The following is a 12,180-nucleotide window of genomic DNA, read 5'->3' on the forward strand; positions in this document are numbered from 1 at the left end:
TTTAAAATAGAAACATGTTAGTATGGAAGAGGCTCTGTGTTTACTGTATGTGTGTGTGTGTGTCACTATTTATGTCGATGAGTGCAGCCATGTGTGCCAGTCTTTGTTTCTGTGCAGTGTTGTTGAGTTTCACATTGACTTTCCAACACCTGAGTGCTTTCCAGCTCTACAGGGTGACATGAAGCGAAGAGTATATCTGGGCGATGTCTCCTCGGGGAGAAGTCCCTGCCGCTTGATGGTATCATCGCTCAAACATACCGCTGTCCCTCCATCTCCCGCTTCCCTTCGTCTTTATGAGCTCATTCTGCTATACAGCTCCCAATGCGAAAATCCATTGGTTGGATTAATGTTGTGTGGAATCATCGATAAGCTGGTAATTACTCAGTGAAAGCTCCCAGAGAGAGTATTGGTGTCTCAATCAGCCGTGTGTGTGTGTGTGTGTGTGCATGAAGAGGGCTAACAATAAGAATGCCAGGATTCCTCTCTAAAAAACAAACACAAGTTCAGTCTGAGCATGATATTCATTTTTTTATTGGTGAAGGTCTTTCCTGTGGTCAGTCTCACACCTAACAGAAGCACTGTTTCTTGTCAGAGAATGCTCTATAAGTTAACAAACGGTTAAACTGATGTGTTGAAATTTGAATTCCTGAAGTTGTAGCCATGTCAACACTTATCTGGCTAAAGAAACGTTCTCTGTGTTTTGGGTTCTGTCCTCTCTCTGAGAACTCTGCAGAGAAGTCTGAAAGCGCAGGAGTTTTATTGTTGTGTGGTGGTGCAGACAGTTAGTTAATCGTGCATACATGAATATACTTCAATCTAAATATTTAAAATAACTTGGCATGATCAAATTAAAACACGAGGTTCATACAACAGTGTCAATATGGACTTCATAACTGTTTTTAAATGCAAAATAGTGGTATTGAAAACATGAATAAAAAACAAGATTAATCTGGACTAACTCTGAAAATTCTACAATTAATCACGATTTAAAAAATGTAATGTTACACAACCAGACAGCACTAAACTGAAACGAGGCATTTTCGCATATAAACAGGAATTTCACATTTATCCACCTTAGTGTGGACATAAATTGTTGAGTTAACTTTGCCGTTTGTTGGGTGGAGCTGACAGTTGTAAAGTAAACCATTTTGTTTAGATTTTAAAACGGATCCATGTCGTTAAAGGTGAGGGGATCATTGTGGACGCAGACCACAACAGTCTGTTTACTTAAGGATGTAAAAGCATTTACACAAAGACGTAGACATGTAAATTAGGTCCCAACTGAAAGAAAAGGTGAAAGGAAGGTGGTTAATACCCCAGGGACGACCCTCAGCACCTCTTCCCTCAACCGTCTCCTTCTCATTCTTTGTGTATGTGTGTGTTGTTTCAGGGTGTGTGAGGCTGAGTGGCTCTCATGGGCAGTGCCTGTGGAATGTGTTGTTTAGCCTGACCAGTTGAAATCTGCCTTATTGAGCAGTGATAGACCACAGACTCTCTGGCTCCTCAGGACAGGACGGAGGGGGTGGGGTGGCTCGCCAGCTGTTAGTCGGTACCTGGGTCTGATTGCTGGTCAGCAATACTTTCCCACACATTGACATCACAGGGTTTATGCGTTTTCAGAACAATGAAAAAAAAACGTCAAAAAACGTCAGAAAATTGGATGTTTAATACAGTTAATTCTAGTCATTAATCAAAGTTTTGGACAACTTTGACCAGTTGATGGTGGCAAAGAATAAGTCAGAGAATCATCAAAGTCATTACAATTCCTCCTGAGGGTGACATAAATGAGCATACCTAATTTCATGACAGTCCATCAAATAGTTGTTGAGACGTTTAACCTAAAATCACAAATGTCAACCTCATGATGGCGCTAGGGGAAAAGTCAGTGAATCAAAACTAACAAAGTCATGAGGATTCATCCTCTGGGGAACATGAATGTTCTTTAATGGACGTACAAAGTATGATGGCAATCCAGCCAGTAGTTGTTGAGATATCTTAATGTGGACCAAAGTGATGGACTGACCATAGTAACTACCTTTGCATGAATGGAAAACAGATAAAAGCTACATATCCTCACATTTAGGAGACTTAAGACTGCTGCTTTTTGCTCAGTTTTTATACACACCGCTACACTGACTTGGTAGTGTAAAAATATCAGTGACCACTTCAATATAACGGCACTGACATTATGTAAGAGTGGACAGAAAAATCAGGACAGTGGATCAACCTAATGAACCTATCTGAAAATTTTAGGAGGTATTTTTTCCATCACCACTCTGTGTGAAACATGGCCTGAAATATCTCTTGTTAACATTTTTCATTTTGAAATATAACCTTTCAGTGCTTGTGTATGTACCTGCATGTAAGTGTGTGTGTGTGTGTGTGTTTGTGTGAGTTCATATTTGCTCCCTAGCCGCATTCTTCTCTGTCTGACCGAGCTCCGACAGCACAGCAGCGTGCAGAGGCGGGAAGGGAACACCGAGTCCTGAGTGAAGATATGAGGCCAGCCAGTCAGTCTGTGTTCAGGGGCGAGGGCCTGACCCGCCAGGACCCATAACTAACTGATATGAGCTCGGGCCAAGTGGACCCAGACAGCTGCCAGACTGAGAACAAAACAGAGGAGGGGAGGAGGGAGGGAAGGCAACAGAGAGCCAGATGAGATATGCACAGAGAGGAAGCCACGGTAAAGAAAGAATAAAGGACAGAGATAATATTAAGCATGCGATGTGGCAGTTCAGAGATGCTTAGATGTTTTTTTCTCCAAAAAAATCAGTTACATTTCTGCTGTGAGGGATGTAGCGATATCCTAGACTTCCCCTCGCACCAAATCTCTTGATGGTTCTGTCCAATATAGAAGTAGGAGGAAAAATGTCGCCCATTGTGATTCAAGAATCATTTTTCTTTTTCTTTTTTTTTTTTTCATTTTGTGCTCACTATCTAGTGAAAATGGTCGGATGTGCAAAGGGAAACCAGATATTCTTGTAGTTTAGGTTTAGAATTTCTCCTCCAGTAGACACTTGTCTCATTCAGCTCTCATTTGGATAAAAGATGTTTGTTTTAGTGGCTCAGGTTTCATCATTTTCAGTATTTAGTCTTTTGACAGGTTGTGAAATTCGGTACCGCCTGCTTTATACTGATGTGGCACCATACTGACAGCTGCATGACATTTTGGGAAATATGCTTATTGGCTTTTTTTGCCTGAAGTTAGCTCAGAAAAATCAATACTCCTCTCATATCTGTATGCTAATTCTGCATTCACGTGCTCCTCTAGTAAGTCGTTCCTGTTCATGAGCTTTAAGTTGTGATTTGGAAGCAGCGTGAAGACTGCAAAGAAGATGTTGTAGTTAATAACAGAAGATTCTGTCATAAATAACAGTTAAAATCTTTATATTACAAAGTGATTTTGTCCCAGACTTGTTCCGGCATCAGTTCAGCCCCTTATACTATTAAATATTTCTTTACCTGACGAATGCTATTAAATAACTTTTCTAACTAATCAAGGTCATTCTACGTGGACAAACACAAACAGTTAGAAACCCAAATACTATGTTACAAATTACATATGAGTAAAAACTGACTGATATTCTGCGCAAATGTAGGTACATGAATTGATGTCACATTTGCAGAAACGTGGCAGAGTTATTGTTCCGTCACATGAATTTTTCCTTGTCTGCAACAAATTTTTGTTATTATTCTGACAAGACATGAATGCAGGGTGAATATCAAGGTGGAGACGATTATCTTAGCTTAGCATTGAGGCTGAAAATAGAGAAACAGCTAGCCTGAATGCATTGGTACAAAAACCGAAGTGCAAAAATAACAAATTTGGATTTTACAAGGGTTTATGTGTGGGACTTTTTTTAGCTGAGAGAAATGAGATTGAAGTGAATAAGTGAGCTTTAGGGGTGCTGGCAGGTTGGTTATGTTACCTTTGGACACAGCCAGACTACCTGTTTCTCCCTATCTTCAGTCATTGGCTGCTAGCATCAGCTTCATATTTAACGTATGGACGTGAAAACAGCATCAATTTCTCATCCAATTCCCGGTGAGAAACTTTTCCTTTAATTATGTTGGATTTTCTTTGCTTCAGTGATCCATTGTTAGGAGCATTTGTTTCTTTTGCTGGTAGTTTTAATGAGATTTGGCCAAATATGTTTGAGAGATAAAAGTGTATTAAGTGCCCATAGTTGTAAAATATTGTTGTGGATAACCTGGTGTTTCTTGGTTTCTGTATGGGCAGCTAACAGTAATGTTTTTTTTTTAATCAGTTTGGTTGTTTTAGATGTCTGAGTTGCAAGTAATGTGATTTTTGATGTTTCTTTATCTCCCAACAATAAGCTTTCTATAACACAATAAACCATGGAGGCCAGAAAGAAGAGCTTTTTCGTTTTTTGAGGAGAAAATGTTGGATAATGCAGGGGTTGAAAGGAATGCTCTGCCTTTATTGTTGATGTTAGTCCAATTACAACCATGTTTGCAAAGGCACAAAGTATTCAAACGCACACAGCTGTGGCTGAGAAAAGACCGTTTGTGTGCTCAGAGTCGAGCTGTGATTTGTTTCACTTGTTCCCGTAAACTGAACGCTGCAATCACAGGTTGTGATGAAATGCTCCTCATATTCAGCCGTGGTTTGAGATAACATATAAACTGAAATATTGTTCTTTTAATGTCCTGCCTCTACAGAAACCTGCAGTGTGAGACATTATGTTTCCACAGTGGCTTTATGTTTGTGTATAGACATGTTCTTATGAAAACAGTAACTTAAAAACATCAGGACAGTTACTGCTTACGCCACATGTTCCTTATATAGATGATGCACCCAGTTTTTGCAGCACTTTTCCATAAATTTGCAAATTAATGAGAGGAAAGTTTGATTCTGTAATGCTTTAACATAGAAACAATGTTAATACCATACGTGTTTGTTGACATAGCGGTGTTTGCAGATTAATGCTTTAATTATCTTAATGACATAATTAGCATAACTAGTTAGGTTTCATTTATAAAGATGATTATGACAGGACATTAATCAGCTCAGCCGCCTCCTGTTTGGGGTTGTTTGTGCTTATGGGTCAACAAAGCTGCTAAATAAAAACAAAATATTTCCTTTTTTTTCCCCTCAATATTTTTTATCTAGATTTTCCATGTTTTGAAATACGGCTTTTGCAACCATAAAACACATGTAGTTGTGACATAATACAGAACAAAAGAGAGAGAGAAATAAAGAAATAGAAAGGAAAAAAATAAATAAGATAAAATGCTCCTCATATGTTAAAAATGATAATCTGTACAAGAGTACAATAATTACAATAAATGATAAATATGAGACATATTAAATAATATAGATAAATTATACAGGGTCCGAATCTTCATGGTCCACAAACATTAGTCATTCACTTGATTATGTGATAGATCTAAATCCTTTATATAATTTATAAAGGGACTCCATATGTTCTCAAATATTTGCTGTTCTTAATATATATGTTATCCTTTCTAATGGAAGGCTTAATAACATCAGTCTTATCCCAAAATATTTCCATCTTATAAATAAAAACCATACTACGCCCTCTAAGCTAGCAAGTAAAAGTGAGCCTGGGTTGAGTGGCCGTCACCATCAGTGTCGTATAAACATTTGATGAGTTGGTAAGCTTGCCTACGAGACAGTCACCTACACACAAATACCAGCCAGATAATACAGCTCCTGCATTGTGTCTCGCCATCACAATGGCGGTGGTGTGTGTGGTCTGGCCTCAGTAGCCTGGCATATGGCCTGTGACCCCCGTAGCCCCTCTGTCTGTGTCATTATGATACCGATAGTGTGGCTGTGAATAGAGCCAGCCAGCACTCAATAGACCGGACTGGGACCATCACATAAAGGCCCTCCGCGTCTGTCTTTCACCGCAGACTGATTACTGGCTGCGTGTGTGCATATACATGCACGTGTAGACAGGAGGATTTAATGAGGTATCCTTGTATTATTGATGCTCTTCTCTCACTGCCTACCTGCTGTTAGGTGGGTTTGTGTTGGCTTCAAGTAGGTTTGGAAAAAGATGTGAACATCCAGCATTCCCTACACAGTCACTTCAGAGTGGAGCGCTGAATCTTGTAATAAAAGGAGATTGTGTGGAATTGAGCAACAATGATAAGTCCATTTAGTCCCTTCTCAGTTAAATAGGTTTTCCATTATCTGAGTCTTGCTTCTCAAATGTGGAGTAGAACTTTATGCATCTCTATTTTCTATCACTGTGAACTGAAAATCTGTAGACTCTTAAAATAAGACTGAAGAAACGGCTGTCTGAGTAATAATGGGAATTTTTATTCTTATTATACACTCAAACAAAACAGTTGATTCACCAATTCATTTTTTGTTCCATAAAATGTCAGAAAATATTAAGATAAAAGGTCTAATAATTCTCCAGAGCCCAAGCTGCCAATTTGAATCGATTGTTTTGTCTTACAAGCAACCTTAGGCTAATAAAGCTATCATGACATCACCCATTTGTTTGTGGACTAACATTTTAAAGCCTCAAGTTTGAAATTTTGGCTGTTGCCATCTTATTGTTGGGGAGCCAGAGGGGAGCGTATTTTGATGAGAGCTTGGAGCTGTGGAGGAGCGAGGGGTGGATCTGGCTCAGTCTGTAGCAACCATGGATGTATCAAAGAACGTCTGTATGCAGCCATGGATGCAGGGCTTCGTTCATTCCTATATGTGCTCTTGGCGCATGAAGCAAAACAAGCTCTTTTTGCAAGTTTAAAATACCCGGATATACTGGTCCATAAGGCATACTAATTAGAGACTTATGGCTGCTGAGCGCATTATGTATTAGCATCATGGCCATTGTGTAAAATTTGTCTGGCGCACTTCCTGGGCGCTTGGTAGCAATGCCTTTCAGACAGCCTGTCACTCAAGCATCCCTGCTCTTGAATATGCATAATAAAATAATTAATAAAATGTAAAGCGGGTCACATAAAAATTGAACCCCCATACAGCTGACATGGATGTTGAAAGCTATAGAGACCAAAACTGTTTTTGTTGCATTTTTTAACATGTTAATTTCTGATGTCAGTTTGTTCATTTTGACATGAAGTCTATAGGGATTTACTTGCTTCTGGAGCCAGACCCATGTGGTCGTTAGGCGAACTGCAGTTTCTGTCACTTCTGTTTGTGCTTAATTTTTCAGCTGCTAAAGTTGCTGCTTTCCAGAAACCAAAAATATTTAATTCACTGTCACAGAGGACATAGAAAACACTTAAGTGTTCACAATTTCAGACGATCAAACTTGTGAATTTTTTTTGCATTTTTGCCTAAAATATAAAAACAATTAGTAGATCACCAAATGTGTTGCTGATTAATTTCCTGCCTGTCAACTTATTGTTTTATTAACTAATTGTTTCAGCTCTAAAATTCTTATAACATAATAAGTATGCACAACATTGTATAATCTCCATCCACGTTTGTTTGTTACCTCTTCCGGTGGATTTGCCTCGAACATAATCACCACTGAGGCCCTACAGTATGAACTTGATAACCTCCGCCCGGTCCAGCTCAGTGAGTGTTTTGTCCATTAACAAGCCATGTCATGACAAGCTGAAGCTTGAAGGGTCGAGTGGCTGTTACCAAGTAATCAGGTTACTCAGCACTTCTCCACGGATCCAAACAATAAGGTCACGATGCCTGACAGACTGCTCTGTAAAGTTACACCCTGACGACTTCGTTAGATTGCCTTTTGTTTGTTCTTTATACATTAACTAGATTTGTAGTGAGGTCTAATGTATCTCCTGGTACTTTCGGAACAAACCCCGAGTGACAGTTGGACTGTAGCTGTCGATATCCAGTCGCCTGCTGGGGTCTTGAGATGACGTTGGCACATTAGCCGTCCCTTTAAGAGGTCACTAGTGGAACGCAGAGTGATACGTGTCCCGCAGGAAGCTGTAAGCAATTTTACCTCACAGACAGATGGAATTACACCTGCCAGCGAGCTACTGTACCTGATGAAGAGTGATTACTAAGAGGCCAAAACAAGTTAACCTACCTGTGTAGCAGCAGAGATGTCACTGCGCTGGTCACAACACTTTATAAATATCCAATGTGGTTGGAGGTGTTGGAATTCACTGTGGTTGAAAAAACTGCAGCGCCCTCATAAATTTCAATAAAATGCTGCAGACATTATGTAAAAATGAAATACAGGGTCATCCAGCAGTGATATTTAAACCCTGCTCAACTTCTGTAACAACCATAGAGATAGAATGAACTGTTGAACTGAAACTGTTTGTCATGGTCATTTGACTTGTTTAAAAGAAAATGGAAATCATTGTTATAATGATGATGACCGTGATGTCAGTGGGGCCATTAAATGTGTCACACTCACGAGTATGAGAACTCCATTTTGACCTATTCTTACACCTATTTTCCTTATAAATCAAAAGTACAGCTCTACACCAAACTAAGCTCTCTCTTTTACCAAACTAAGATTGGCGTTTGCTTATTGACTTCGTAACTAATTGAAACACACCTTATTTAACCTCAACAGACACAAAATAAAACTCACAAAAAAACTCTAAGTTAACTTTAGTCTTTCCGATGTTTCAACAATGGCCAACTCTGGTTTGGTCAAGATAAACGCTTAATTCACCAGGTTAGATTCAAAAATATGCTTGATCTACACTGTTTATCCCAGCAGTCTCTCTCTGCCCCTCACCTGACGGCTGAGCGATGGCGACAATAATGTTACATCATGTTTTAACAAACAGTGTTAATGAAGAAAGAAACGGGGAAATACGATTGTATTTTAACACTAACTGCTGCTTTAAAAACGTTCAGAGTTCTGACGGTCATGCAAAACCTGGAAAAGTCATAGGATGTCACAATCACATTTTCCAGGCCTGGAATGAGTGAAAAGTTTTGGAAAAGTCATGAAATGTTTTGTGTGTAAGGATATTGTCACAGTAATCTTCTGTGGATAACCTTCCACGAAATGTAACATAACTGCAAATTTATGTTCCTAAGCTGTTGACGTAACGTCACTCTTATATGTGTTGATGTGTGGCAATGTTTTGAAAAGTCATTGAAAAGTTTTGAAATTTTGTTCAGCAAAATGTGGGGGAGCCCTGGTACTACTGCACTGCTCATGTGGTGGTTACAGCACAGTGGTGTACCATCAGGAGAGGCAAACAAGGCAAATGTTTAGGGGCCCCTCAAATGACAACTATAAACCCCTTGAACCTCCTGTAAAGGCACTATACAATGCACCACCGCTGCCCCCCAAACTCCCTAAGTGGGGCCCCCTCTGGCTACTGTATGACAGCTGGATACTGATAATTAAGAGTATTGATGGGCTTCTTTGTCTGGACCCCCCAGAGTCTCAGATCCCCACTGTTACTTCAAAACCTCATCAGTCAGTTCCAGACTTGCTGCTAGTCAGTTTGTTTAAACCAGTCATGTCCAAAGTCCGGCCCGCGGCCCAATTGTGACCCGCAGACCGATTTTCAACGGCCCATGTCGTGTCTTTCAGAATATGCTCTATGATTAACACAATATGGGTTAATCAATCAATTTGCAGTTATTTTCATCCGCCTCATGATGACAGAAATATCATACAGTCTGTAGACATGCACCAAGTAGGAACTACGCATGGGGTAAACAAGAAAACAAACAGTTACAAAACACCAAACATGGCCCCAGAAAAGAAGTGTGAAGTCAAGACTGAGGGTCGCCACTTGAATTTTGAATACTTTTCAATCAGAGATGAAACAGTTGTGTTTGTATCATTTGTATGAGATTTTTTTAATAACCCACATGATTCAAGAAGCAGCTGGCCCCCGGGTATTTTCACATTATCTAATCTGGCCCCCATTCAAAGATGTTAAATGAAAGTTAACGTGGAAGTTAGCCTGCCACAATTTTGAATGGAAATGTCTGTTTTACTCTCATTCTATTTTTGTGGTCATAACTCAATACAACCTCATCAGGCAATGCACTGTAGTCGCCAATCAATTATATAAAAGCACACATTCCTGGTAGATAATTTACGTGATCAGGCTAATTTTACAGTTGCCCAGCAATTTTTGCAATAAAGTGACTTGTAAAATGTTGTCTTAAAGTAGAGCTGCCGTTTCCAGAAGGGTTTTCACCCCAATTTTGTACATTCCCATTTCAAATTTTTCCATGTCAGATTTCGTCAGTGTTACCAAACAAAACAAACACCTATCTTGGTTGTGCATCCTTTCAGTTTTCTTTGCATCTCTTTCTCTTTTTGTGTGAATAGAAATTTCCAGAGCTCAAATTTAAGTACGTGGAGGAGGACCAGCCAGAGGACTTCTTTATTCCCTACGTCTGGTCCTTGGTCTTCAACTCCGGAGTCGGCCTCCACTGGAGCCCGCACGGCATCGAGCTGTTCAGCATGGACTCCGGCTGAAACACCTGCTGCAGCAGACTTACGTTTGTCTTCATCTCCATTCAGTATAGGGAAAAAAAAAAAGACTGACGGCATGTGTGTGTGAGTGTTTGGGTGTGTGTGCGTGTGTGTGTGTGCGCATTGCCCTTTATAGTATGTGCACGCTGCTTTGAAAGTGCCTCGACCTTGTACAGACTGGTGTTTCTTTTTATGCAGCACCACCTGTTTTTTTTCTCTTCAGATCATAAGAAATCCTCTCTGCTTCTACACTGTGAAGCTTCATCTGTGCTGGTTAACAGTTCACACGGTAGCGCCCACTTATGTCAGTCCTGTAGGGAGTTTCCACAACACCTGAGCAGCTTCAGCTGGTTCCATAGCACACGCCGAGTTACACCTCTCCTGTTAAATGTTCTGTTAATGTGAGGAGCTCAGGACACTGGTGACGGATAATCCTGCGTTTTTTTTTCTTGCTTACAAAGAAAAGGTCAAGTAAAACACGCACCTGAGCGTTACACTGCTCAGGTTCATTTACCGCTGCACTGAATGCTAAGCAACTTCATATACAAGACCTGGAAGACATACATTTACGAATAACTTATATCTTGAGTTTTAAGTATCATTTTATTTTGACAAATGTTCTCTGGGTACAAGGGGTTTGTATAAAAGATTTGTGTTTGTGAAATTTCAAGAAAAAAGGTCAGAGAGAGAAATGGAAAGTCCTCTGTTCTGTTGTAACATGCATGGTTTTCATATTTGACTCCACCACTGTTGCTTGGTGGCCACCTCCAGTAGCCCACATTGAATTACAGTATAATTAATGCTTAATTTCAGTCCCTGGATAACATTAGCGGTCCACATCTGCTCTGATTCATGTGACTTCATTGATGCTTCCAGCCCGTTTATTTGACTTTACCCAGTCTTTTTCGTAATTTTTTTCCTGATGGTTACCCAAGGCAAGTACTCAAACTAGGACAAGTCATTAAACCTCCTGTCCTGTTGTGCATAATTACAGTTGTCTCTTTGATTCGTCACTTTATTTGCATGTTTAACTAGAGACTTTGTATTAAATTATTTATTTTCATGTATATTGTTTTTTTTTATATATTCAGCCCCTCCCAAAATGTAAATGGCAGTAGTACTGAAATGACTACTGCTATTGAAAGAAAAATGGTGGTACTATACTTTGATTCTTCCCAGGTGGGAAACTGGCTTTATATTATTACGTATAATATGACAACAGCTGTCATTTTGTGGCGAATATTACTTTGGAAATAGGAGTTTAAATAAAAATATGAAATACAACCAAAGTGTTATATTGTCATTAAGCAAAGTCAAATACTGAACCATTCAGGGAAGAGCATGGATCTTAAGGGGGAATATGACATTTCTTGTCGAGATTATACAAAGTTTTGCATTGACACAGAGACTATTTGCTTAGCACAAGTATGGCTTTGTGCACATCTGCCAAGCACTACTTAAGCTCAGTAATTAAAATGATATATCTAATTTGTTCAATGTGTACAAAAAAGGTAAGGTTTTACATTGAGATTATAATGGGGTTGCTAGGGAACTAGTGGAGAGAGTTTAGCTTATTTTGTTTATTTTGGACTCCTTCACTACTTCCTTGACTCATATAAGCTACAGTATTTTACTAAACTCTTCACAACAAACAACACAAAAGAAAAATCGTCTTGAAAACCCAACTGTCACATGCAGTTTTCATCTGCATCACAGATTATCAATAAACGTTAGTGCTGCATGTGTCTCTCATGCCGTGTTGTTGTGGTCA

General features: G+C 39.4%; 1 protein-coding gene across 1 annotated transcript in view; it reads left to right on the forward strand.

Moving 5' to 3' along the window:
* dym (dymeclin) overlaps positions 1–11,479 on the forward strand; it is a 67,193-nt gene extending 55,714 nt beyond the window's left edge. The window contains exon 17 of the mRNA XM_042509808.1: positions 10,263–11,479. Coding sequence (XP_042365742.1) covers positions 10,263–10,412 — 150 coding nt within the window. The 3' untranslated portion in view covers positions 10,413–11,479. The remainder of the gene's footprint in view (positions 1–10,262) is intronic.
* Positions 11,480–12,180: the final 701 nt, after the last annotated feature.

The sequence above is a fragment of the Plectropomus leopardus genome, chromosome 20 (assembly GCF_008729295.1).
Source record: "Plectropomus leopardus isolate mb chromosome 20, YSFRI_Pleo_2.0, whole genome shotgun sequence".
NCBI classification, from domain to species: Eukaryota; Metazoa; Chordata; class Actinopteri; order Perciformes; family Serranidae; genus Plectropomus; species Plectropomus leopardus.